We start from the raw sequence: 27,055 nt of genomic DNA, 5'->3' as shown, positions 1-27,055 counted from the left end.
TAGTTATTTGTTTTCGTTGGATTAAAAATACATATTACACATATTTTTGGTTCATTTTTTTATTTCATTAAGCCCTGACTAAACCAAACTATAATAAATAAAAAATATTATTCTATCTATAAAATATTCAAAGTTATGTATGATTTAATTGCATAATTTTAGATATTTTATAGATATACATGTATTTTTTGACTATTATCTATTATGGTTTGGTTTTTCAGGGTTTAATTGAATTTTAGAAAACTAACCAACACTTCCTGTAAATTGTAGTCTGATTTCAATGAAAACAAATATGTATGTCTGAAAAAGTTTAATGTGCACTATTTATGGCGGATCTTAACAGCCTACCTCCACCCTTCGCCACTGATATGGTGGGTTAATACAGTAGGTATGTTTTTTTATTTTACGTCATTTTATTTTTGTTTTCTCAGAAAATGACAATAGTTATTTTTTCACTCATTCAAGGGAGAGAAAGGAAATGCGGGTGTAAAAGGATCTTTTGGATTAAAGGGTGATCAAGGAATTCCTGGAATTCCTGGACTAACAGGAATTAAAGGGGATCAAGGTGCAATAGGCTGGACTGGTGAAAAGGCAAGTAATAATGATAATTTAATTTTTGAATTTACTATTTTTTTTATTCAACGAATAATTCACAAGATTTAAGAATGTTACATTCTATATATTGAACACACATAATTTTGAATACATGTTATGTCTGAGAAAATATAACCAAGCAAAAAATTGCGGAGTGTCTTACTTTTTTCAAAAAGGTTTTGAAGAAGTGTTTTCAAATTTATGTATGTTCAATAATTTAAATTGTTAAAAAATACAAAATTCGCGTGTGTGATCAGAATATTGCATATGAAAAATTTGACTCTAAATAAATTAGTATGGCTTTAATTGACAACTCTCCGTCGAGTGCCCAGCATTATATCTCGATTGTATAAGATACATCGGTTTTTTTTTAAGTTGTCATCGTAATTTTGATTTTAATATTATGATTTGGACTACAGTCATATAAATAAATAACGCAGTTTAACACTTAATTGCACGGTGTTGCTTTTCAGCAACAATCTGTAGTATTGAATATATATTTTTTTGTATGAATAAAACTTTATTTGCACTTCTCTATAGTGGACAGATTGTGCTGACAAAATAGTTAATTTATAATAATAATAAACTTTAAATGTGATCGATTGGAAAAGTTTTAATAATATTAAATAATATTATGTACGTATATTAAAGTGTAGCTATCATATATTTAGAGTTAATCAACTAAAATAAGTGTACCACACTGACTATGTCATATGCATCGTACGATTTTTAACGAGTTTAACGAGAAAAAATTATGCCCGCCATTCCAAATTTAGAAGTGATAATCCAAAGAATCGTGGGCTCGATGAAGTCGCTAATGACATATGATTACTATTGATGGAAACAAGTTCTCAGACAAAAATTGTCGTAGGAAGCCAATCATATTCCAAAATGTCACACTCATGATGACGATCATTATTTATATTTACATACGTTGTGACAATCATAAAAAATACATTAAATAAATAGGGTCACCAAGGATCTCCGGGTGTTCCGGGGCAGCCAGGAGTTGCCGGTATTAATGGCCTTCCAGGAATTAAGGGAGGTCAAGGACCTCCTGGACCACAAGGGCCTCCAGGAAACTCTGGTCCGATGGGGCTACAGGGGCTTCAAGGATCGCTTGGACCCCAAGGCGCACCAGGGCCGCAAGGCTCAATTGGTCCTCGAGGAGTACCCGGACCTCAAGTTAGTTTGACGACATTTAATATTATTAATTTGTTAAACAAAATAGTATATAATTTTATTATCTGTAAAGAGTACTATAATATTGAAATAGCTATGTTTAATCGTGACGTTTAAAAGGTCATTTTGGTAAGACGTGGGAAATTACTCAAATGTCTCACTTCTTTTTAGCTACGAGTACCTACTTTTCTTTTACTACATTCGGGCTATAACACTTAATAAATGCAATAGATATAATATGATTTGTACGAATAAACTACATTCAATCCAATATTTACTTAATTTCTATCTACAATACATATTTCTGTGATACTTCAACTTCCGGATTCAATTTACCCACTAAGTAAGCGACTCGTAATGTGTTGTGTGACCCACAATCGGCTACCTAACGCATTACCTCATTTTATTAAGCTTTATAAGACGCTAACGTTGCTAACTATTATTGACAGAGAAATTTATAACGATTGATTCTCCAGATTTCTAAGATAGTCATCAGGGACACACAGATCAACACTAAGAAGAACGACACAGTTCTCATTTATACCACTAATAAATCGGCAAAAATAAATTTGTTTTAACGGTTAGCAGACGGTATTTAAAAATATATAGCTAAGAGTAAGTCAATCGGATAAAATATAGGATAGTATCCACGCGACCTCAAGTAAAGGAGTCGTAACCACTTATTTTGAGCGCTTTCCACCATAAGACCGTACTTCAACTGTTGTGAGACCCAAACAATACAATCAAGCTTGATGCTGAGCATAGTAGCTATAATAAAGATTTAATAGTTGGAATACTCATACCAATAATTATTATTAGGTAGGTACTTACTTAAATGAGTGAGTTTGAAATAATAAATAATAAAATTATTCTACCAAATTTAATTCTTTATTTATAAAGACGTTACGTTTCTGAATCAGATGATCAATAGTTTAAAAATTGCAGACAATAAACCTATACAAATTGAGCATTACATATTATTATGTTAATATGGTGGGTTAATACAGTAGGTATGTTTTTTTTATTTTACGTCATTTTATTTTTGTTTTCACAGAAAATGAAAATTGTTATTTTTTCACTCATTCAAGGGAGAGAAAGGAAATGCTGGTGCAACAGGATATTCTGGATTAAAGGGTGATCAAGGAATTCCCGGAATTCCTGGGCTAACAGGAATTAAAGGGGATCAAGGAGCAATAGGTTGGGCTGGTGAAAAGGCAAATAATAATGATAATTCAAATTTTTAATTACCTATTTTTTTACTCAACGAATAATTCACAAGATTTAAGAATATAACATTCTTTATATTGAACATACATAATTTTGAAAACATAACGATATTTATAACGTCAACTATTATAAATGCGTTCCTAACACCTGGCAATACCAAACGCATTTGAAACACGCAAGGCGTTATGTTGGACGCCTGGGGCTCTATGTTAGAACTTGCGAGTGCAAGCTTCCCGGTCGAGATGACGTCATATGACATCATTATGACGTACTACCGGAGTGATAATAGCATTCGAGAAAATAGCGAGTGGTCAGACAGCGGCGCTATTCATTGTCACCATACACATATAGGTGTATGATAATAATATTTTCTATGGTTATTCTGTGCGCGGTCGGCATGCCTCGAGCGTGACGACACAATTACGTCATCTCGTCTGGTGCCACACGAGACGAGAGTTAGGAAATCGCGGTGCTGATCTATTGGACTTTTTGGTTGGCACTATGCGTCTGCCTCTTACAACACTTCTGAGAAAATACATTAAAACCCTTAACCAGGTAGTGGTAATATGCTTCCCACATACAAATTGGCTGTGCTTTATCGGGCAATGGTTTTATTTTACCCACTATCAGTCAAAATTCAACAACGAATATATTGCCTATGACTCAAACATAATGAAGTGTGAATCGGAATGCGTCTGCGAGTTTGACGGTTAGTTGTTTTACATGTCTCGACTTGTACGTGCGTTTTTAGAGCAAAGCAGTTAAATAATATCATTATGTCGAAAAAACACAATATCAGTCGCAATATTTTTTTATATTTGGTAGATTATGAGTTATTCTCCTATATTTGTAATACAATTATGTAAAATAATTTATATTTTGTGAAATATAATGCATGGACTTATGTGGGGATTATACCACCTTTGCCCGTTGTCGTTTAATATTTTTATTACCATGAAACTAAAAAATCCCTATGTAAGCCAAATGGAAATTGAAAACATTATATAAGCAAGGAACATAACCTAACCTAACCTAAAGCAAAAGAAGGAACGTTCAGACGATACAGGTTTTGTAGTACAAGACAGGTCCAAATATCAATGCAAAATCTGCAAAGTGCCCTTGTGTGTAATTCCGTGCATGGAAGAAATAATAATTAATATTTTTTCCATTTTCTCGGTTTTGATTGATTGTAATAAATGTACGAAAAAAATTGCTTGTTTTATTTTGAAAAATGTCAGGCTGTGGTAATATACATCCCACAATCTACTTGTTAAACCTATCTCTTACCAGGCAATGGGAAAATCGTTCCCACCTAGTTTTTTAGTAGTTTTCTTAGACCTACTGAAATTTTCATAAGTACATATGATTCACAAATAAATAAAGGTTATATTTCATAGGAATTATAATTATTGCTCTTGTAAGTTCCTGGGGCCTGGTTAAGGGAACCAAGAGAAAAATTGCGGATTGACTTACTTTTTTCAAAAAGGTTATGAAGAAGTGTTTTCAAAATTATGTATATTCAATAATTTAAATTGTTAAAAATACAAAATTCCTTAAAATACGTGTGTATGATCAGCTTGTATCAGATCAGTATATTGTATATGAAAAATTTGACTCTAAATAAATTAATATGGCTTTAATTGATAACTCTTCGTCGAGTGCCTAGAATTATAACTCGATTGTATGTCAGATAGCCACATTAGTTATTTTTTTCAAAAGTTGGCATCGTAATTTTGATCTTAATGTTATAATTTAGACAACGGTCATATAATACACAACGTACTTTAACACTTAATTGCACGGTGTTGCTTTTCAGCAACAATCTGTAGTATCGTTTATATATATTTGTTTTTGTATGAATAAAACTTTATTTGCAGTTCTCTACAGTGGACAGAGTGTGCCGACAAAACAGTTAATTTATAATATTATTAATTATATGGTATATGTGATCTATTGGAAAAGTAATAATATGTACTTAAACTTAGGAGGAACTCACGTGTAAGAAGTCCTCGGATCTGGCTCGTTGGTGTATGGAGAGAGAGCCATTGTATGGCTTTAATTAACGAAAAGTACCTATTGAATGAAATAACACAGATTTTTATTTTATAATTCCGCTCAAAATTATGTTTTATTACAATTGGGCAAGCATTGGTTTTATTACATTAGGACAAGCATTGGTCTTATTACAATTTCATTAAAATGGCTCTTAGATTATTTTCAACCAGACCCATCACTCGCACACATTCCTAGATTTTCGCCGCGCTCAGTTTACGGGACTGTTACTCTAACTCAGGGGGTTGCAAACTGCGGCCCGCGGACCGAGTGTGGCCCGCCGAGTATTTTTTTGCGGCCCGCTTTTTATATATATATATTTTTTTAATAATACTTTTTTATAATTTTTTAAAAAATATTGACAATCGATTAAAATTTGAAGAATTTGTTGTTTCGTAAATGTATTATCTCAGTACGTGTTCCTTGCGTCTCGTCTCACACTATGTAACCACTATTTTCTGCGTTGAACATCGTGACACATTTAAATAATTTTAACTCCGCGTTGCAAGGGGAAAAAATATGCCCATGATATGGCAAAAAGTTTGAATGGATTTCAATTAAGACTCAAGTTATTCCTTCGACAAATATCGAATAACAACGTGGACCACTTTCCAACTTTGAAGTTGCTGAATATACCAGAATATAAATTTGAAGAATATGTTACGATTTTTCACAAAGATTTGGTGACTTCCGAAAAATTGAGACAAGTTTAGCAATAGTACGCGATCCATTTTCAATAGATATTGATAGTGCACCGACAGAGCTACAACTTGAGATTATTGATTTGCAGTGTGACACTGATTTAAGAGAATTGCATCGTTGTGAAGAAATCTCCAAATTTTACAAAACCCTTAATTCAGACAAATTCGTCCAACTTAAAGATTATGCAGGAAACATGTTCGTTATTTTTGGATCAACCTATATATTATCGTCGCTTAAGAAACAACACCGCAGAAGTCATTTAATTAAAATTTTCAGGGGCAAACAAAAACCGTCTCAAAAAACTGAAAATTGATACCTTTTAACTTATTTTTTTTTGTGTTTATTTCAAAAAAAAACATTTTTTTAACTATAATAAATCCGTAGTTTTGGGGCTCACATACGTTAAGTATTATCCCCTTCGTCTCTGTTACGAGGTCGCTGTTTAAAGGTTTCTCTGAATTTACGTGTGTGATTTTACTCCGGGTCTTGAGGAGGCCCGTTTACTTCTGGGTCTTGAAGAGGCCCGTTCGGGTCTTGAGGAGACTCGAGTGAGGTTTTTTAGATTCTCTCTATTGCAAGGGGTGTTGTTTTAATATTGATTTTTTTTTTTTTGGTCAAAAAGAGAATTTTTTTAACTAAATATAGCTCTTTCAGTCATTTGCACTCAAGCCGCCGCCCGGACCACCGCTATCGCTGTTCGCACCATTCGCCCACCATAATATGCTTGCAGAATATTCCGAACTAAAAAGCGATCACTTTAGATGGAAACAAGTTGTCAGACTGTTGTCATAGGAAACCAAACCATATTCCGGAATTTTGCACTCTTGACACGATGATTTATACTTCCATCTTCTTCTTCGATGGCGCTACAGCTCAAGTCGAGCCCTGGCCTCCTCCACCGCTGTCCTCCAGCCGGAACGGTCCTCCGCACGTCTTTTCCAGTTCCTGATTTTTAGTATCTGGTTGGCATCTTTTGTAACATTATCACCCCATTGTGTGCGTGGCTTTCCCACTGGCCTTTTCCCCCCTGGGTTTCCTTCGAGGATCTTCTTCGGTATCCGTGACTCAGGCATGCGCTGGACATGGCCTGCCCAGTTTAGCCTCTGGAGTTTTATGAAGTTGTAGAGTTTTGAGTCTTGGTATAAGCGGTATAGTTCCGTGTTGTACCTAATTCTCCACTCCCCACCATCATGCATGGATCCGTATATCCGCCTAAGGATCTTTCTCTCAAAGCAATCCACCATTTCAGCTGCTTTCACATTTAGCGTCCATGACTCGCACCCGTATGCAACGACTGTGCGTATGACGGTTTTATAGAGCCGCGTCTTAGTTTTTCTGTGGACATTTCTGGATTTGAATATGGGCAGCAATGAGAAGTACGATTTATTTGCAGCGGTTATTCGGGCTTTTATTTCTTCCAGTTTCTTGTTCTCTTTTGTAATATTGGAACCCAGGTATGTGAACCGGTTGACAACCTCAAATTGATGGTTTCCAAAACTGGAACTTTGGCCCAGCCTACTCTGATTTTGTCGGCTATATACCATGACTTTAGTTTTGATTTCATTTACTCTTAAGCCAATCTCTAGTGCGGCCCTTTGGAGGTGGTCAAATTCTTTCTTCACAATCTGTATGGATCTACCCATCATGCTGAGGTTGTCTGCGTAGCCAACCAATTGGCTCGGTTTGTTTAATATAGTGCCGCTCCTGTTCACTTGAGACTTTCTGATAGCGGATTCGAGGGCTAAGTTGAACAGCATGGGAGCCAATCCGTCTCCTTGCTTAAGACCCCGAGATATTTCAAAGCCCTCCGTCCGTTGGCCATTCACCTTCACCTGGGAGAGTGTATTCTGCAGTGTGATTCTAACAAGCCTGACTCGTTTTGGTGGGATTTCAAAGTCCAGAAGGACAATGAATAGTTTTTCCCGGTCGATGCTGTCATATGCCTGCTTAAAATCAATAAAGAGCTGATAAATGTCCACATCGAATTCCCAGCATTATTCCAGTATTTGGCGAACTGTGAAGAGCTGGTCCGTTCTAGACCTTCCTGCCCTGAAGCCAGCTTGGTATTCACTCACTATGTTTTCCGCGTAACCTTCCAGTTTTGTCTTCAGGATCATTGTGAATACCTTATAACTTGTGCTCAGGAGTGATATCCCTCTAAAATTTTCACATCGCAGTCTGTCTCCTTTTTTATATATTGGACAGATAGCACTGATCCGCCAATCCGCTGGAATGCTTTCGGACTCCCAGATTTTAAGCATTAACTCATGCACTGCTGCTATTAATCGGTATCCACCATACTTTAGAAGTTCTGCAGGGATGTTATTGACTCCTGGTGCTTTATGATTCTTTAGTGTCATAATAGCTCTTTCGGTTTCACTAAGCGTGGGTGGAGAGATGCATGGTTCGTTGAACTGGTGCTGTAGTCGCGGATCCGGTGGAGTATTTTCATCCTGTAAGTTAGGGTTCAGGAGTTCCTTGAAGAATTCTATCCATCTTCGTTTAATTCCTTCTTCATCACCTATAATCTCTCCCGTTTTCGTCCGGCATAGGCTGGTGGTGGGTATAAATCCTTTTTTGAAAAAATCCTAGAATCACAAATTAAATACCATTAAACGTAGTGTTATTGCTAGATATACAGTTAATTGCAATCAAGATTTTTTTGTTCAAATGCGTTGTGACAATCATAAAAAATACATTCAATAAATAGGGTCAGCAAGGATCTCCGGGTGTTCCGGTGCAAACAGGAGTTGCCGGTATTAAAGGCATTCCAGGAATTAAGGGAGATCGAGGAACTCCTGGACCACAAGGGCCTCAAGGGAAATCTGATCCGATGGGAATACAGGAGCCTCAAGGACTGATTGGACCCCAAAGCACGCCAAGACTGCAAGGCTCAATTGGTTATCAAGGAGTCCTTGTACCTCATGTTAGTTAGAGACATTTAATACTATTAAATATACGAGTATATACTTTTATTAACCGTGAAGAGTATAATAATATAGAAGTAGCTTCATTTAATCCTGACGTATAAGAGTTCATATGGCGTGGGAAAATACTCAAATGTCACACTTTTTGAGGTACTTTTTTTTCACTACACTCGGGCTATATCACATAAGAAATTCAATAGATAGAGAACTAATATGAGTATACTACATCCAACACAATATTTACTTAATTTCTATCCACAATACATATTTGTGAGATAATTAGAATTTCAGTTTCAATTTTGCCACTATGTAAGCTACTCGTAATGTGTTGTGTGCCTCACAAACGGCTACTTAACGCCTAACCCCACTTATTTAAATATAAAATTTATAGGACCCTAACGTAGGTACGAGTAGCTAAGTAGTATTGACAGATAAATAACAATTAATTGCTGCTCCCGATTTCTAAGATAGTCATCAGGGACACACATATCAACACTAACAAGAACGGCATAGTTCTCGTTTATACAACCCATGAATCGAAAAAAAATTGTTTTAACATTTAGAATACGGTAGGTATTTAAATAGATATAGCTAAGTCAGTCAGATTAACCCACAAATAGTATCAATGTAACCCCAAGTAAAGGGGTAACCATTTCTTTTGAGCGCTCTCCACCACAAGAACGTACTTCAACTGTTGTGAGACTCAAATAATAGACCTATTATCAAGCCTGATGCTGAGCTAAGGAGTTATAATAACGTTTTTATAGTTGGAATACTCATATCAATAATTATTATTAGGTACTTACTTAAATGAGTGAGTTTGTAATAATAAAATCAAAAAAATCGATCCGGTAATCTGAAAAAAGTTGTCTACTTTTATTTTAGATGAAATTGAACACAGAATGATTTTTTTAAATTATAGAATACAATGCATAACCATTGTTACTTATTTATATTTTTAAGGAAAATGGACCACTACGTTGTAACCAGTGTAGCCGAGACGAAGTCAAGTGCATATCCAAAACAGAATATTCACATTGCAGTGTTCACATGTCTCTATCATGTCCAGCTGGATCATATTGTAATGTCAACTATGCACCGTTTTGCCACAACAATTTAATTCCATTATGCCTCTAACAGTCTAACATAACGTTTTTTTAGTATTGGTTTGTGATTCAGACCACTCTTACTTTTTTACGTATAACGATCATTGATATATCACATAACCAGTGAAAAAAGACATAAAATTGAAATAAACTAGTTGTAAGTGTTCCAAACATTGCATTGGTTCCATATCCGGATGTAGAGCAAGCCAATTATAATAATTCAAAACGCTATGATATGACTTGCATTGGCTTGTCCCATACCCTTCCATACCCCTACAGATGACAAGGGCTGATATTTTTGACTACCAAGCCATTGCGGCCTCTTTTGCTTTTACCAATATTTATAATTCAGAAAATTAAAGCATTTACAATAGGAAAAATAATCTCTTCTGAAAATATGTTCCATCAGCAAACGCGAAAATCGTTGAGATGAAAAATCCATGATGAAGTTATGTCACAAAATGATAAGAATTTTTTCAAAGCACTATTTGCATCTTAAAAATAATTAATAAGGTTTTTTTCTGGAAACCATTGTATAATTCATTCAATTGTTTTATTTGCCTTTATATTTCTTATTTTTTTTTTGATGATATTGTATTATTATTATAAATTTATATTTATGTATTTTTTGAATCTTTACTTACCTAGCTTAAGATTTTTTTCAATATTCTTATTGTAACAACTTTTCTTATCGTAATAAATAAATGATAAATATAATTACCTATAATGTATTTTTTGTTATTGACGAAAACACAGTAACAATGAAAAAATAGTACGCCCGTTGTAACCCGAAAATAGGAAAAAATATTACCTTAGTTTGTTCTATATACATAATTTGTACCATATTCACAAAAATACGAAACATACACAATAAAGAAAAAAAATGTGCATTTTTTGGACATGGAATACAAAAATAACGTAACATAAAGCATAATGGTGTATAAATGCCATGCAAAATCACTATTGATAAGAGATCCTACTGAAAAGAAAGCGTGTTTCTAAACCGAGTAGTACGCATGTCTTCATGTAATGCTTGTTTCCCGCAACTTATTAGAATTGGAGATCCAGAGATTGCAATTCCTATTTGTCAAGAAGAAAATAGTCTTATTCTATCTTTTTATATCTGAGCAAAACATATTTTAAAGGTATATATTGAAACCTATAATATGACTACAATTGGACCCCAGATGTATAATTTTTTGACAAATTTTTATTTTTTTTGTTATATTATGTTCTTTTCTCAGGTAATCTAGTTATAAAAATGTAGCTAAAGTATACTGTCGCTTTTTTTTCATATACATAGGTAAGTAGTCACAACGCATATCAAAGAGCACATACTTTGAAATCACTGACCAGTATAATAGCAAAAATATATTACTAACTTTTCGTCGACAAAGAGTGTAAAAACTCAATACTTAATAAATTATTAAGCTGTTTAATTACTTGGATTTGAATCGGCAGTGAAGATAATGCCTGATCTGGTACTAATATTTTGCTGGTAAATTAAAACAAACAAATAATTTTAAAAAATATGGTTAAATTAGTTATATTTGTTGTCATTCTAAGCCTATAATATGCAATATTTGAAAAAAAAAAACTAAGTAATGATATATAGAGAAAGCTAATTCTTAGGCAAAATGAAGCCGTGCATCTAGCGTATAACGCGCAGTAGAACAACAAAAATTATAAACTTAATTATGAAACGTTATACCATCGTGTTGTTTCTCAGTACGACTAAAAAAATTAAACACAACATAGGTGACCATAATAATTATGTTCTAATAAAATAACTTAAAATAATTACCAATAACCTTATATTTAACCCAAAAATAATAAATTTCAGCAACACGTGCTCGCAGTTTTTATATGCATGTAATCAGCCAAATGTTTTTTCCGGCGACGTTTACAAATTTTTTAAATTCAACCGAAGAAATTCTATCTTACTCTAACGCATAGAGCGGAGATATAACTGTGCCGAATGCTTACTCACTCGCACTTATGGTTAGTTTTTGTTCAGGCTTTCCAAAAAAAACAAAATGACCTAGAATATAAAAACCCTAAATATAGTCAAATTTACGGTAATATTATTATTTCACGTAAGGTGAGTCGGGGTAAGTGTGACATAGAATTTGATGAGATGAATTTCAACCTGGTTCATGATGAATAGGTATGTTTTAAAGAGTTGAAAACTTTACCATATGATTTACAATATCATTAAAATTAATATGTACAGAAGGAACCCACTGTATATCTTACTATAATATGACATTTTAATATTTTTTAATTACTAGTCAGTTTGTAACACTTACCCCAATATTGGGGTAAGTGTAACTAAATTCACCATTATTCCAAAAGTTCTTCAAAACCATAACGTATCACATGCATATAAAGGTAATATATTATCATTTAATGGATATTGATTCTTAAATTAAAACTTTTGTATAGATTTTCAACAAAAATGATCTCTATCATTTTTTTGGGGTAAGTGTGTCATACTAATGTATGTAGAGCTAGTGATGTCCCTAAAACAAAAATGACGTTTTTTATTAGGTAGTTACTTAATTATTTAATGTGGTTATCTCAGCAACAGGAGTGGTAGGTAAATCAATCAAAGGCTTTTGAAGATTAACATATAATTTTATTCGTCTCGAAAGAGCACAAATACAAAGTATACAATACAGGAATGCAGAGTAACCCTAAAAATAGTCAGTAATTACATGACAAAGACGTAAGCACTTACAGTAAAATCAAAACAATAAAGAGGTTTGTCAATTGTGTGCGGCGAGAGAATAAGTGTACGAAATAATGAGTTAAATTTGAAATGTTATAATAGCTTCACCAAGAATTAATAGGGTAAAACATTATTTTTTATCTCAAAACAGTGAGCATTAACTAACAGTTGATGAAATTTAATATACCTAACATGATTATTTTCGTATTATTACAAAATTATTTAACAATCAGCAAAAATAAAATGTGGATACAAATAGAGAGTAAGATATAAAAGAAAAAATAATAATTAATACACAAAAACATTAAATCTCTAGTAACGTTTTGGGTCTCATTCTCGAATCATTCTATCGTTTTTACTGTACTTACAATTCAAGTTAAGTGCTGACTTACAAAACTATTTATTCTAACTTAATTATTTCGAATTGCAATATTTGAAATTGCATGACTAGGTACCTACTGAATATTGTAACCAGAGATTTTTGTTTTGAAAATTATTTCGTCTCTTCGTCCAGTTGATGGTTGAGGCAATATGCAGATGAAATCCTCTTCTTTCACTTCGTAAATGTCTTCTACTCTTGGAAATGAAAACATAGTTAGGTTTTCTTTTTTAAAGTTTTCGAGCAAACTTTGTCAGAATTCTGTTATCTTGCTCAAGTTTTATTATAACTCCGACAAAATGTTTCACAGTTTTTTTTTGTAGCAAATTGTACTACCTACAATCCATTTTCCAATCTCTAACATTTCTGAATTAGATGCAACTGCAGTGTCATCAAACTGATCAAACATTGATATAGTCTTGCATATTATCTTCGCTTTCGTCACTTGATGTCCATGCCAAATCTTCTTCCGATGACATGGATTCGTGTTTTTTTTTTGTTTTGGTGTACTTTTATCGGTTTCAATACCTTCTTCTGCATGTTAGTTTTGTCTTGCAATGGCTTTATTTTCTTTTCTATTGGGACATTATTTTTCATTCTCTCTATAACATCATAACATGTAATCACTTCTGCTCCTGGGGCAACCATTTTTCTCTTATTCTTTATAGGCGCCTTACTACTGATATAATTCAGCAAAAGTGTTTCAAACAAAGTTTTTTCTATATTTTCTGTAGGAAACTTTTGTAACAGTGGCATTACTATTAAACTTTCGGTAACTTCTTTATTTGGTAATTGAACAACTTTGCAATCCAGAATTATAGGCTTAGAAGAACATTTTTGAGTCGAACAGTCCTCATACAAATTGACGATTTTTTTTTCTTGTTCAGAAAATTCGATTTATAGCGATTTTCGTGAATTCGAAATCAAATTTTCAGAGTCTCTTGGATTTAGAATTATCTAGGTTATACTGGTATACAAATTCTTACATATAAACATTCTTTTTCAATTACGAACATTTTCGATCTTCGATACTTCGATCGATATAAATAATGCGTCATGTCCCATCACTAGTTAAAATATTGACTTTGCAAATTCATAGAAAATATACGAGGAAAGTGTGACACAATACAAAGGCACACTTACCCCACGTGTTTACTTTCGTGGGGGAAGTGTGTCTACTTGATTAAAGGTTTCAAATGCTTATAATTCAGTAAAACGATAACACCACGTGAAGCAGCGTATTAAAACACATATACTCACCAATTTTTACAACCACAATGTGCAGATTTCCGTGTTTAAAAAAATAGTTTAGTAACAGCTACCATCTCAGTCGTCGACTTCAAAATGTCGTCTGGAGAATAATCCATGTAGTCACCTCAAAAAACATGGTATCGACACCATTTCTGATTATTTTTATAAATCCGTGACTTTGCTATCACCTTTCCATAGATGGCATCATCCAATTTGTAGTAGATATTGAGATATCTTAATAGCTACACTTACCCCAAAGTTACACTTACCCCGACTCACCTTATGTAAATGTGTCTTAAATAATACACTCACTGTGTAAACCTTATTTTTTTTCAAATTTGAAACAAAAAATATATGTAGCAAAATAGTAAAAATAGAACTTTAAATGCGTAAAAACCAAGTGTTTACCTCAATAATTCACGATAATGCTCCAAATGAGGCATATTATTGTATATAATATAGGTGTACGTATTCAATAGCGTTGATCAATAACCATTGATTCAATATACATTCAAACTATACCTATAACAACGGTAAACGGGGGACTTAAAGATATACCTGTAGGTCTATTCAATACACAAGGCGGCTCTCGATGGTAATTTAGCATAGTTTTGTATTGAGATATTATAATTGTTACAATAAGTTAGCCGTCAAAACTGAATATTTCGCTCTAAAAGTTAACACATGGGGAGTTAAAACATAGCAATATTTGACAATTTAGAGTTTAAAGCATATTTATATTCCCTCTTCGCTTACGTTATGTTATGGACACCATATAAGCTTTGTCTTGCTTAGCGGATAGAAAGTGCAGCCAGCTTAACCGCTACGTTTTTTAGCGCAAATTCGATTCTCGGTTCGGATTTTTTTTTGTAAAATATCTATTTTAGTGCATGTTGTCTTTTTGGTGAAAATTTATAAAAAGTAATAGGTATATAATATGTAATATTCAGTAAATTATTATAACAGTCAAATACTTACTGAAGATGAAACTTAATGGCCGAGCGGTGACCGTGAGACAGATTTTTTAGAATATCTGCTTACTTATACAATTTAGATAAAATATTTTTTTCAGATAATTCATATATTTACAATATTTTTAATGAAAAATATAAATATCAAAAACAACATTAGTCATATACAAATGGATCAGAGCCGTATGAAGACTTTGAATACCCCTTATAGATAGTTTTCCCATTTGTGTTTTCAATAACATACTTTTGTAAAAATATAGCGTAAAGTGTTCAACACACGTGATTTTTTATGCTTTGGGTAACATATTATTTTACTCGATTTGTGAGAGGTATGCATCTTTTTTTTTTTTTTTTGTATAATATAGTAATTGTATGACTGGTTCAACTATTTTGAGGCCTCTTTTGAAATTTTCTAATAAACCGATTGCGATATCTGCGTCAAAGAAAATGGACCCTGGCGGTGATATGTTTTACTCTACTCTGAGCTATCTCTATTTACCAGGGTGCATTTTACGAAAATCCTCTAACGTTAAGGGGCGTTATTATCATCTTAGTCTTATTAATTAGTAATAGTAAAGTATACTTTTCGAAGTCTCCAAGATATATAATATACAAATTGGGAAGATGAGAGATATAAGTGATATAGTATTACGGTACTCGTAATTTAAATAAATGAATTTATCCATTAGTTTTATTGATTTAGGAGAGAAAGGTGAAAAGGGAGAATATGGGATTGACATGATACGATACACTGACATAAAGGGTGATTCAGAAATCGCAATCGTGGAAATGAATAAAATATAAGAGAAGCTCAAAGATTACGAAATAACGACGATCAATATTTTAACATTGAGGTAAAAAAAACCTTTTCCCCACACATAATAAATTATTGTCAAGTTATATAATTTTTAACAGTCATAGTAAAATTAAAATACTAAGTATTAATTACGGAGGTAATAACAATTATTTAGTGTACCAACCCGCGTCCATGGTTGTCGTTTGGTATTAGAAGTCGTCACTACAGTCGTGGGTCACGAGTTCCATCTGGCAACTCAACAAATAAAAATGTATACTTATTGAATTGTTCAATGTGAGTTTCATCCAATTCTAGTATACTATGAGCTTTATCTTAAGCTAACAACAATTCTCCATGAAAAAGTATGTGATTAATATAATATTATCATCCACTATGTTCAGGAGTCATCATAATTTTCAAATATAATAATATTCAAACGAATATTGACTGGTCATTACTGCATTATATGGAGCACATTGGACTATATACGATTAAATTCTGTACTAGCATCATTATAAATTCAATGTTTATAAAATGTCCTGAGACTTTATCTACGACCATGCAAAATCAATTAAAAGATAAAACAAAAAATCTGCCAATAGATTATCACCATGATCTACCATCATAAATTTTCTTTATTTATTTTCAGAAAACCCATATAATAAACAGACAAATTCGTGGAACAAAAAAATCTGATAATGAATTAGCTGATATTATTAAAGTGAGTAATGTATTTTTGGAAGTCTTATGTGCGTAATATAAAAATTCATAGAAATAAGTATATTATCGAAAAAAAATGTTTATCGCAGCTTTTCATGCAACATTCATATATTTGTTTAAATTATTAATCTCATACTTTTACATACTGGCCTTATTTGAAAAAAATAAAATAAAAAACGTATTCAGATAATTTGATTGATTATGTCATAATATTATTATGCCTTCAACTCCAGACAGACAAACTAAATGTATTATGTAACTATTTTTTTTATTCAACGAATAATTCACAAGATTTGAGAATGTAACATTCTTTTTATTGAACATACATATATACGCGTTGAATAAAAAAATAGTTAATTAAATTATTAGTGAGTGTAAGTTACAACAAAAAATCTTGGAGTGATCCGTGACGTAGGTTAGTAATTTTATTATACAAAAGCCGATTACCAATTATAACTCAATTTAGAAAGCGCTTCAGAGAGTTATTGTAATGCTTTTTAAAAAATTGCGGTGTCTTATTGATAACCTGAAGATCTTTTCAGATAGTTTGTATGTCCGTATGGTTTTTACATTTTAACTATGTAAATTAATTAGAATCATTTTTAGAATTGTTAATTCTCGGTGCTTCTTTTACATATCAGCACTTTTTATCAAATAATTAAATTTCAGTTAACTCAGTCAACACCCACCCACGATGGCCGCGCGGCTTAAGCGTCGGCCTATAACGTCTTGGGTCTCAGGTTTGAATCCTAGGTTTGGCAAGTACACATATTGTTTTTCAATTTGTGTATGAGTCAGAGTTTGGACCTAATAGGTTGAGCAAGTGAGTGACATCCATTTCTCGTAAAAACAAAAATCTATGCACACTTTGTGGAAGCCAATAATATGATATTATTAGGATTGGACATGATCGAAAAAAACTTAGTCATGGCACACTTGAGTACGTGAGTATTGAGGTCACAGTCTTGGGCATCTGGTCCTGAGACATCCCGAGCGTAAACAACTGATGGTGCTTCACACCTAAACATAATATAGCCTTGTTATACGTTGATTATGACCGAATGTTGTGCGGGATGAGTTGGTTTGGAGGGATCTGTAATCTTGCAAACATCTAAATTTAACCCTTTCGGGGTCTATATCTAAATTTAACAATTACGTTTTTTTGTCTTATAGTGAAATTATACATATAAACTACTCGTCAACTTTAACAGAAAAGATGAACTATACACAATAGCAAGCAATCGTGTATGTAAAATTTAACATAAAAATGTCATTCAGTACTATTCTAAATCATAATTATTTAAAAAAAAAAAAAAAAGTTAATATTGTTTACACCTCTTCATGTAACAGAGTATAATTATTATACCTCACAAAGGCTTAGTCATAATGGTATAAATTTGTTATATTCGTGCTTACTTTATGAACTATATTTTTTATACATTAGTGGTCCTATATTAATTTATCATAGAAGTCAGTTTTGGCTACTGAGACCAATTTAGCTCCACAGTGTAACCACTGAGCAATAATGGGTTATTCTAATGATCTATATATTAAGACAAACTAAAAAGAAACATGGGTTACAGTTATTTTAGAAAAATCATTACCAACTGATACTCTGATTGAATTAGACAACTTTTTGTGAATTGTGATATTAATGATTTTCATTCTTCTACCGAAGTAACGATATTTTTTGTAGTACAATAATTTTATAAATACAGGATTTGGAGGCAGCTGGCTTAGGCTTATTGGCAGAAGCTCTCAAAAATATTAAGGTACGTGCGTAATAATTAAGTTTTTTACAAGAAAATTTAAAATAGTTCATTTTTTAAATCCTGATTTCATTATTATTATATTATTAAATGTTTAAATCACGTAAAGATTAAAATTGCATGTGCCCACATTTATTATGTATTAAATTACGCAGCAGCAAAGCGTATAGATAAATCAAAAGTACTATTTAATTGTTATTTTGTTTAGGGGGAACCTGGTAAACACGGAGAAAAGGGTCAAATAGGAGTTTCAGGAATGACAGGTTCAAAAGGAGAAGAAGGAATGACTGGACCACCTGGACTCAGAGGAGATACAGGGATTAAAGTAATATTATAATATCATTACAACGCCAAACTCCTATTTAATTTATTGATAACATTTATTAATAAATTTGCTGCTCTTATTCTATCGATCAATAAATATAAGGTTCATTATTTCCGGTGAATAAATTTAAACTTTTCAGTTTATTGATTATTAGTAATGCAATTTAATGTAATTTAGTGTAGATATTATTTTTTCTTAAATTAGTCTTTATATTAGGGAGAAAGAGGCGAACTTGGAAAAAGTGGAGCTCTGGAAATTAAAGGAGATCGAGGAATAGCAGGATCAGCTGGAATAAATGAAGTACCGGGAGAAAAGGGAAACGCTGGAATCGTGAGTTTTTGTGTGTGATTCGTTTGCTTAGGTACTACTGCTTTTATTTATTATAGTTCAAATAGAGTCACCTCACCTCACCGATGCATTTTAACACACACGCAGAGAGATAAGTAAGCACTCTAGCATATTATTTTACGAGTATAAATATGATGTATTCTTTAGTATATGTGGTTTGGCGGAGGATAAGTATTGCAGATGAGATAGGGTAGTAGTTGTTCGTGATGATAGAGAAGGCGAAATTTTATTTACTGTATAAAATAACTATAATGGTACAATTGATGTAATAATATTATTAAATATGACGGTAGTTCGCTTTCATGTAGCTTTGACGGACACTTGCATTTGAGTAAAATATCCAATCGATTCTGACCCGATTTTTTGTACATATTTTCACTATGACATAATTTATATTGAAATTATGATGAAATAATATTTATTTACAATGTTATAAAATTGCAGATCAGCTACCTCATAACATTTTCCACACGAAACTTAACCTTTTAGTAGCCATTATTACAATAATTGTTTATTAAGTATAATATAATTATTATCCATTTATACAATCACGCATACAATTTGAATTCAGTTTATGTTTATAAGTTCCAATTGAGCCGTTGCCCGGAATAACGTTGTATCCAACAATATTCTTGTTTTGAGAAAAATGGAAAAAACTAAATCAGTTATGTTTTTTTACATTTTATATTTGAAATACAATAAACAAACAATTATTAAGAGTTTTAAAATATAAAGTGTGAAGAAAGACAATTAAATTTGAATTTATTACAAAAAAATATAGTGAATTAATGGAATAATGTTGTATATGAAAATTTCACATACAACATTATTCCACAAAATGCTTTTTATTTATTCTACTTCACTCAATAGTGCCTTATAGAAAGCAGCGTGCTCATCTAGCATGAATTCACACATATCATTGAGGTCTTTGAGCTTAGCAGCCTTGATTGGCAGCGGATTGGAGTACATTGGAGTGAGTTCCAAGCTCCCTAACTGCATGAAATTTCTCCGTACGTTAGCCAATCTTCCCCGTCCTCCACGAAGAGGTGGTAGAAGACTGTATGATGTCCATGATTCCAGTTCATCGTGGGAGGTTCGAGCTCTGATTGTCGTGGGATCATCAGCAGAGAGCTGAAGCCAAATGGCACCAGTGATCTTCATTTTTGTTGGTCTCTGCATTGCATTTTCAACATCTGTGAAATTTTTAAAGTCAATGCGATCCATATTCTGTATATGAAATGGGTTGTTTGGACGGCTTTCTTTAATAACCTGATTCCACTGATCCGGCACCATTACCTTCGAAACCCGTTTCCTTTGCTCTATTAAAGCAAATTCACGGTCACAAGGCATAAAGCTGTGTCCCGTTGTTAAGAACTTTTGTTCAATAACGGTAAAAAACTTATTTTGAATTAGGTATAACCAAAGGCACACCAGAGTCCAGTTATTGTTCTGGCCAATACATCTGTCTGACCATAAAATCAGTTTTCTTTCTTGATTGATTTCAAGTCGTGAAAATTTGCCTTTGATGTATTTGAGCAGACATGAGGCAATTTCCAGCGAGCCTCTTCTTGCGATTGACTCATTCCACAGACACATCGTTCCATCTCCTGTAGACATTTCATGTATACCGTAGTTGTAACAAGAGAATTGACGCTGATAAAAAATATTTCCATGAGTCAATTGAGGCGTAAACAATACTTGCTGTAAATCACCACATATGACATGCAAATTTGGTATGTTTCTGGCCGCTTCTCCGTCATTCTTTAAAACCACATAGCCTTTTTCGGCTTTACGATGATGAAGTTCACTTTTATTCATTATGGTTTGCTTTAATGCTTCAGTTTGTGCATTTTGCAATTGCATCTGAAATTGGTCACAAGTGCGACACGTATCTGAACGTGGTTGACCAAAACGCAGCTTGAATTTAGTATTAAATATATCTCTGTAAAACCAATACTTTACATTACTAGTCGGATGCGTTTCTATGAACAAGCGGTGCATTATTCTGATATTAATATCTGGATTTAAATACTCCCTGAGCGGATCACCGCGGTCTCGCGAATAGTGGTTTTCATATTTTGGGAAACTGTTAATATGATTGCATACTAATACACTTAAATCAGGTTTATTAGCATGCGGTCTGTTCATATGTTGACCTCGTCCATCATCAACTCCTGATCCTGACTTAAGTTTAATTTGTATCACCTGGATACGTCTAGGCGTTACTCCAAGAATGTCACATAATGTACGTTGGCACACTGGATATACCTCACCGTTCACTTTTACTGTATATTTAAAAGTACAAATTTTACGGAAAGATAAGTCAATCGGTGAGTGATTATCATAATTAGCACTATCTTCGTCTGCTCTCTGAATACGGCGTCCGACATTCAATTTCTCGATACATGAGACGAGATAATGACTCTGTCCATTATGATTTAGCAACCTGAATGCTGATTGTATTTCTGTCTTAATGTTAAAATCGAGAACACATCCGCGATTCAAACATTTTTCGGCACAAACGCGACCCTGCGAAAAATAGAAAGAAACGATTAAAAAATTTGAAAAGGTATTATATTAAGTAACAATATAAAGAGTAATATAATGCAAGCATTATTATCAAATAACAATATGGATAAATCATTTGAATACAATCGATTAACGTTCGACGAGGAATAATATGTCGAACATAGTAATTTTATTCGTGACATCAATAGAACTGTCAAATCGTATACAACATTATTCCACAAACCTGTTTCGGTGGCTCAATTGCAGGTTTAATAATATTTTTTCTGGATAAATATTCTTTTCCTGCATCCTTCAACTTCTTGGCTTTATTATCTCTCCAGTTTAAAACATTGGATGTCCGTTTTCTTCCTTTATTTACATGAATTAAGCCACGCTCCGTGATATTGACGGACGGCGACGCCATTTTGACAACTGCATAGACAACGTTCTTCCATAAACCAATAACTTTAAAATGCTGCCACAAGCTTAAATATTGTTTCCCGACCATAATACTTACCTTAAAAGATGCATAATAACATACCCAACATTATTCCATCAATAACTCAACATTGACAGTTTTGTTGGATACAACATTATTCCGGGCAACGGCTCAATTATAACACTAAAAATCGAGAAACTCGACGTGACAAAACCAGATAAACGCGTAGTCAGTTAGCGTTATCAGAACTCCGTTATTCCGGCTTACGACTGACGTCAACTCGATGTAAATGTCTTACTCAACTGAAACTAAAACTAAAACCAGTCGCATACTAAACATACGCGAGTCGCGACGCCGAGGCGATGATTTCATACGTAGCAAGACTACGAACTAGCTAGCGGACGGCGAGATCTCATACCATGCGTCGAACTCCTGGACTCGATAAAGTATCATACTCAACTGAAACTAAAACTCGTAAAACTAAAACCCTAAGGCGAACTCAAAAGTATACTATAAAACGAACATGTGACCATTTTTGTCCTTTACTATACCAACTTTACAACAGAGGAGAAAGGGAGAACAATGAAAGTTGAGTATAATATCACGGCTAGACATACGTGTATCATGATATCTCGCTCGCGCGCATTTAATATCAATAGCGTTGAAAGTCAACCAGCATCACGGAATAGCGAGTCACGGCGATGATATTATCGAATGCGTTCGAATTCGAACATCTAATACGTTTCAAGTTTCTTGAAACAAGTTTATGGGGCAACAAATACTTAGTATGGGTAGTTTCATCCGAAACTTACGTACACAAACTGGTGACAGTATTTCCAACTCACCTCTACTAGGCAGAAATAATATAGATGATGCAACAACCTAAGAAATGAAACAAGACTTAACATGAAAAATAATGAACTCATTGTTCCAGCCAGTCGAATCTACTGGAATGCTGACTCACTAATAGTTACAAATTTGAATAGCACATAACAACCCTATTAGGATCGGACACGGTCGGATACACAATTGAAAATAATTATTATAACAGTGCACATGCTCAAACATAAATTTCGGTAGCAATACTTGATAAAACCTAAAAAGGGGACATACTCAGCGTAGGTTTTTCCATTTTGGAGCTTTTGTTCTATTTTCAAAGCATTATCCTGGACATTCCTTAAACGTTGTAGATAATCTATTTATATAATTTTGTAGCCTTATTATCTTTCATATTTATTTTAAACATTTGATGACTGCATAAAGTATTTTTATTACATAAAATAGAATTCTTTTAAACCTCTCGCTCTAATGTTTTAGAATATAGTCATATTTCGGTACATAAATGTGCAGTGGTGTTAAGATTTTTTACATTTATTAATTTTTAAACACATTTATAAAACGATCAATATAATTTATGTCGACATTATTATAGTGAAATATTTACGATAAAAATTATAATTCTGTACGCTAGAGGATAAACCACGGAACTCTAGTTTTTACCGTGCAGAAAATTTAATTTTATTTCATTACACAAATGAATGAAACACTTAAGTCCATAAGTAGTAAATTAATCGATATGGCTAATTGGCTAAGATGGCCTAACGTTAGATAGGTACATAATACTATCTGTACTATTATTTTCGTTTTTTTTTTGTAAAAATCCACACGCGGAATCGGGTTTCCACAAAATTTGGACAGTAGACGGAGCCTGACAAGCCCGAGTGCGTGGTTGGGGTCTCGAATTTCAGATTTAACCCGCTGCACCCCGGGGACAGTTTTTGCGGAAAAAATGTCGCCACGTACAAGACCTTGAAACGCGGAAGTTAATGATGCAACCCCAATTTTTTATTGAAAATATCACTAGAATGTGTACATTTAAAAAATATTGGCGATTATTTCAGCTTGATCGGAGGTTAAATGGCAAAGTTAGATGCAAATGACGTGTTACGCGTAGATCGGAATGCATCACTCACGGACAATAATTATATGTAGTGGAATCAGAGCCGGAGTGCGTGGTTGGGTTCTCAAAATTCAGTTTTAACCCGTTGCACCCCGGGGACAGTTTACAATAATAAATTTAATTTGTACTACTTTTTAAGATATTTAATGCAATAAATGTACAAAAAAATAAAAATCAATCCTTTGCACTCTACGTAACTCCCGGGCAGCACCGGGTGATACTGCTTTTTATACATAAATTAGTATTACAAAAATGTTTGATTTATTCTTCAAAGAATATAACCACATGAATGAACCCAAAATTGTGGCTCTATCGCCATATACCTATTCAAATGGATTTTTAATTGAATAAAATAAAAATTTAATTTGGGTTTCATTTGTCAAGCAATGATACCCGTGACGCCTGCGATAGCCCTGAGATGAGTCTTTAAGATGTTAATATTTCTTTTGAAGTAAAAGAAATTCAAAGACACCTTTTGGAAGATCACATGCAGGAAGCAACTGCAATTAAATAAGATTGATAAAACTCTTGCAAAAGAAAAATTTATCAGTGTGAAAGTAATAATGGTTGACTTAGAGAAGTGTTTACCTACTCCATATAGTTTCCATCTGAGAAAATTGTGGACTCTGAATTTTACAATATACGATGATGCAAGTGGTGAGACACAACACTGATGTGATGAAATAAAAAGTGGAAGGGGTGGCAATAAGTTCGGCTGCTGCTTGATGAAATGGGCATCTAGCAATGTTTTAGCAAATGTTGAATAACTGCAAATTTGGTATGATAATTAATTGCCCTGGCCAAAATAGGAATATCATGATTATTTTTTCAAATATCTGGTTTCTGAAAACCATTCCTACGCTGAAAATCATACATCACAAATTCCTATTACGAGGCCATACACACATGGAGATCGAGACTGACTACTCTATAACTGAACGTCAAAAAAGATGCTGAACGGTATGTAGATAATTGTTACTCCATGGGTTTGGAAACAAGCCTTTTAAAGTTATTAACATGGAGTTAAAATGATATAAATAATAATTGCTCTTTATATGCATCATCTTCAGCTACTTTTGTGGCTCGAAAAAAAATATTGATGGCACACCTTTTTTATTTCTTTTTTATTTATATCTCAAGATAGCGCTGGTTATCTACGTTATAAGGAGAAGTTCTCCGATGAAGATCTCCAAACTGAGGACCTCCGAAGAAAAACAAGGTCGCAAAATATTTTGTTTCACACTGGCATTCCACATGTTCTAAACGTGCAATTAGCACGGCCAAATTACAAAGATCTGCAAACTTTCTTTTACATCCACGTTTCTACATCCGTTGTGCAGGCATATACCGTGCAGTAACGAACGTTAGGCACTCTTAAAATTTCGTGCTGAAAGTGTCCCAGGAGCATCTTCCCAAGACCTTGGTTGGCGTGCATTAGAGTGTGCGTCATCTCTTATTTGATATAATGTATTGCGGTCAATTCTCAATGAGAAAAGACCTTCTCGCTCGCAGTAAAATGCCGCAAACTTTTAAAAGCTGAAAAATTTTCCCTCGTAGATACCAAGTCGCAATGGCCGACTGATCCAACTGAGGGTTGGACCGACTTGAGAATCTCTTCCCTTTCAACCGACATATGGAGACACTCCCAGAGGATGTGATCGGCATCCTGCAATTCGCCACATAAGCAAGTCGGAGATTCTATTAGGGCAAGCTGATAGAGCTTGGAGGCAAAACCACCGTGTCTGGTTAAGAACTGAGAAGTCCAATGGTCTGGAGTCAATCTGGTTATCTCCATGCGCCACTGTATATTAGGAAAAAACAAATGCGTTTGTCTGCCCTTGGAAGAAGTGGTCCATCGCCCCTGCCACGCACGCAGCGCCGTGTCATACGCCAGGTCGCGTACAATAAGTTTTCGAGCGCACCGGCTCATGGATCCAAGTCCTAAAGGCAGCGATATAAAGATACCGCCAACCTCCGCCCCCAGACCTCCGAGCAAGGCAGTCGTGGCACCACGGATTTGAATGTGCAGGTCTAACGGAAGCACTCCAGCAAGGACAGGCAACGCGTCGGTAGAAGTCGTCTTATAAGCCTTAGTGAGGGCAAGTAATGCAGAGAGTTGACCGCTGAGAAGAGTTTTTCGGATGGACAATAACTTATATCTATGATACCACGTGCTGGCGGCATATCCGGCGATACTCATAAAGATTGCATCGTAAGCTATTTTAAGAGGTCTGAACTTAAGACCCCAATTACTTCCAGTAAGCCAAGAGACCCGATGGTAAGCTGCTTTGGCTTTAGCCACCGATGCTTTGGCGTGGTGCAGAAATGATAATTTGTCATCCAGTAAAATGCCTAGATATGTCACCTTATCTTTGACTTTAACTAAAGTACTACCCATACGGATGGTGGGCGACCTTGAAGTGAGGTTGGTTGCTCCCTTGAGAAGGATGGATTCTGTTTTATGTGGAGCAAAAGTGAGTTTGTAAGTAAAACCCCAGGTCATAATGGTTTCCAACAGCGCTCGAAATGGACAGGAATGCACCGGAGCGCCGTTGTGGTTCGTGGAATTCCAAAATATACCGTTCCGGCTCGTGGATTCATTTAAAATTGCGTTGCGGTTCGTTAGATTGAGATATTTATGTGTGAATGTATCTTTTAAAGTTTTTCTCAAAATTAAAAATTAACGAAGTTATGTCATGCCGGGCGTGCAAGGGTTAAAAATAAAATTTATGACATCCCTAAATTTCTTTCAATTTTCTTTTTTGTGTCGATACATCCGTGTCTAAATGCATTGTCTAAACACTCCAAATAATTGCATACTTACATAAAAAAAGTAACTACAGCTGCAAGCTACAAAAGAATTGTGCCTTTGCTGACATTGTTTGAAAACCTTTTGTACTTAAATAACTTAAATTCAATAAAAAATAAAGATGGCACCTACATATTTGTATAATAATTTCTAAAGTATGAAATATCTCAGTACAGTCTCGCTTTTACCTTTGACTGGTATGCATTGCGAATTTACTTACCTACTAATTTATTACTTATATTTTATTGTGAGTGATAAA

The 27,055-nt window shown here is 33.9% G+C and overlaps 1 protein-coding gene across 1 annotated transcript in view; it reads left to right on the top strand.

Moving 5' to 3' along the window:
- LOC147073466 (uncharacterized) overlaps positions 1-27,055 on the top strand; it is a 150,796-nt gene that overhangs the window by 29,001 nt on the left and 94,740 nt on the right. The window contains exons 11-18 of the mRNA XM_085945652.1: positions 466-591; positions 1,564-1,779; positions 2,865-2,990; positions 8,468-8,683; positions 16,568-16,639; positions 18,357-18,410; positions 18,616-18,732; positions 18,949-19,062. Coding sequence (XP_085801778.1) covers positions 466-591; positions 1,564-1,779; positions 2,865-2,990; positions 8,468-8,683; positions 16,568-16,639; positions 18,357-18,410; positions 18,616-18,732; positions 18,949-19,062 — 1,041 coding nt within the window. The remainder of the gene's footprint in view (positions 1-465; positions 592-1,563; positions 1,780-2,864; positions 2,991-8,467; positions 8,684-16,567; positions 16,640-18,356; positions 18,411-18,615; positions 18,733-18,948; positions 19,063-27,055) is intronic.

The sequence above is a fragment of the Rhyacophila brunnea genome, unplaced genomic scaffold (genome assembly GCF_057557595.1).
Source record: "Rhyacophila brunnea isolate RB1 unplaced genomic scaffold, BYU_Rbru_1.0 scaffold_18, whole genome shotgun sequence".
Taxonomy (NCBI): domain Eukaryota; kingdom Metazoa; phylum Arthropoda; class Insecta; order Trichoptera; family Rhyacophilidae; genus Rhyacophila; species Rhyacophila brunnea.
Note: the sequence above shows the minus strand (reverse complement) of the source record. Positions and strands in the feature narration are given on the sequence as shown.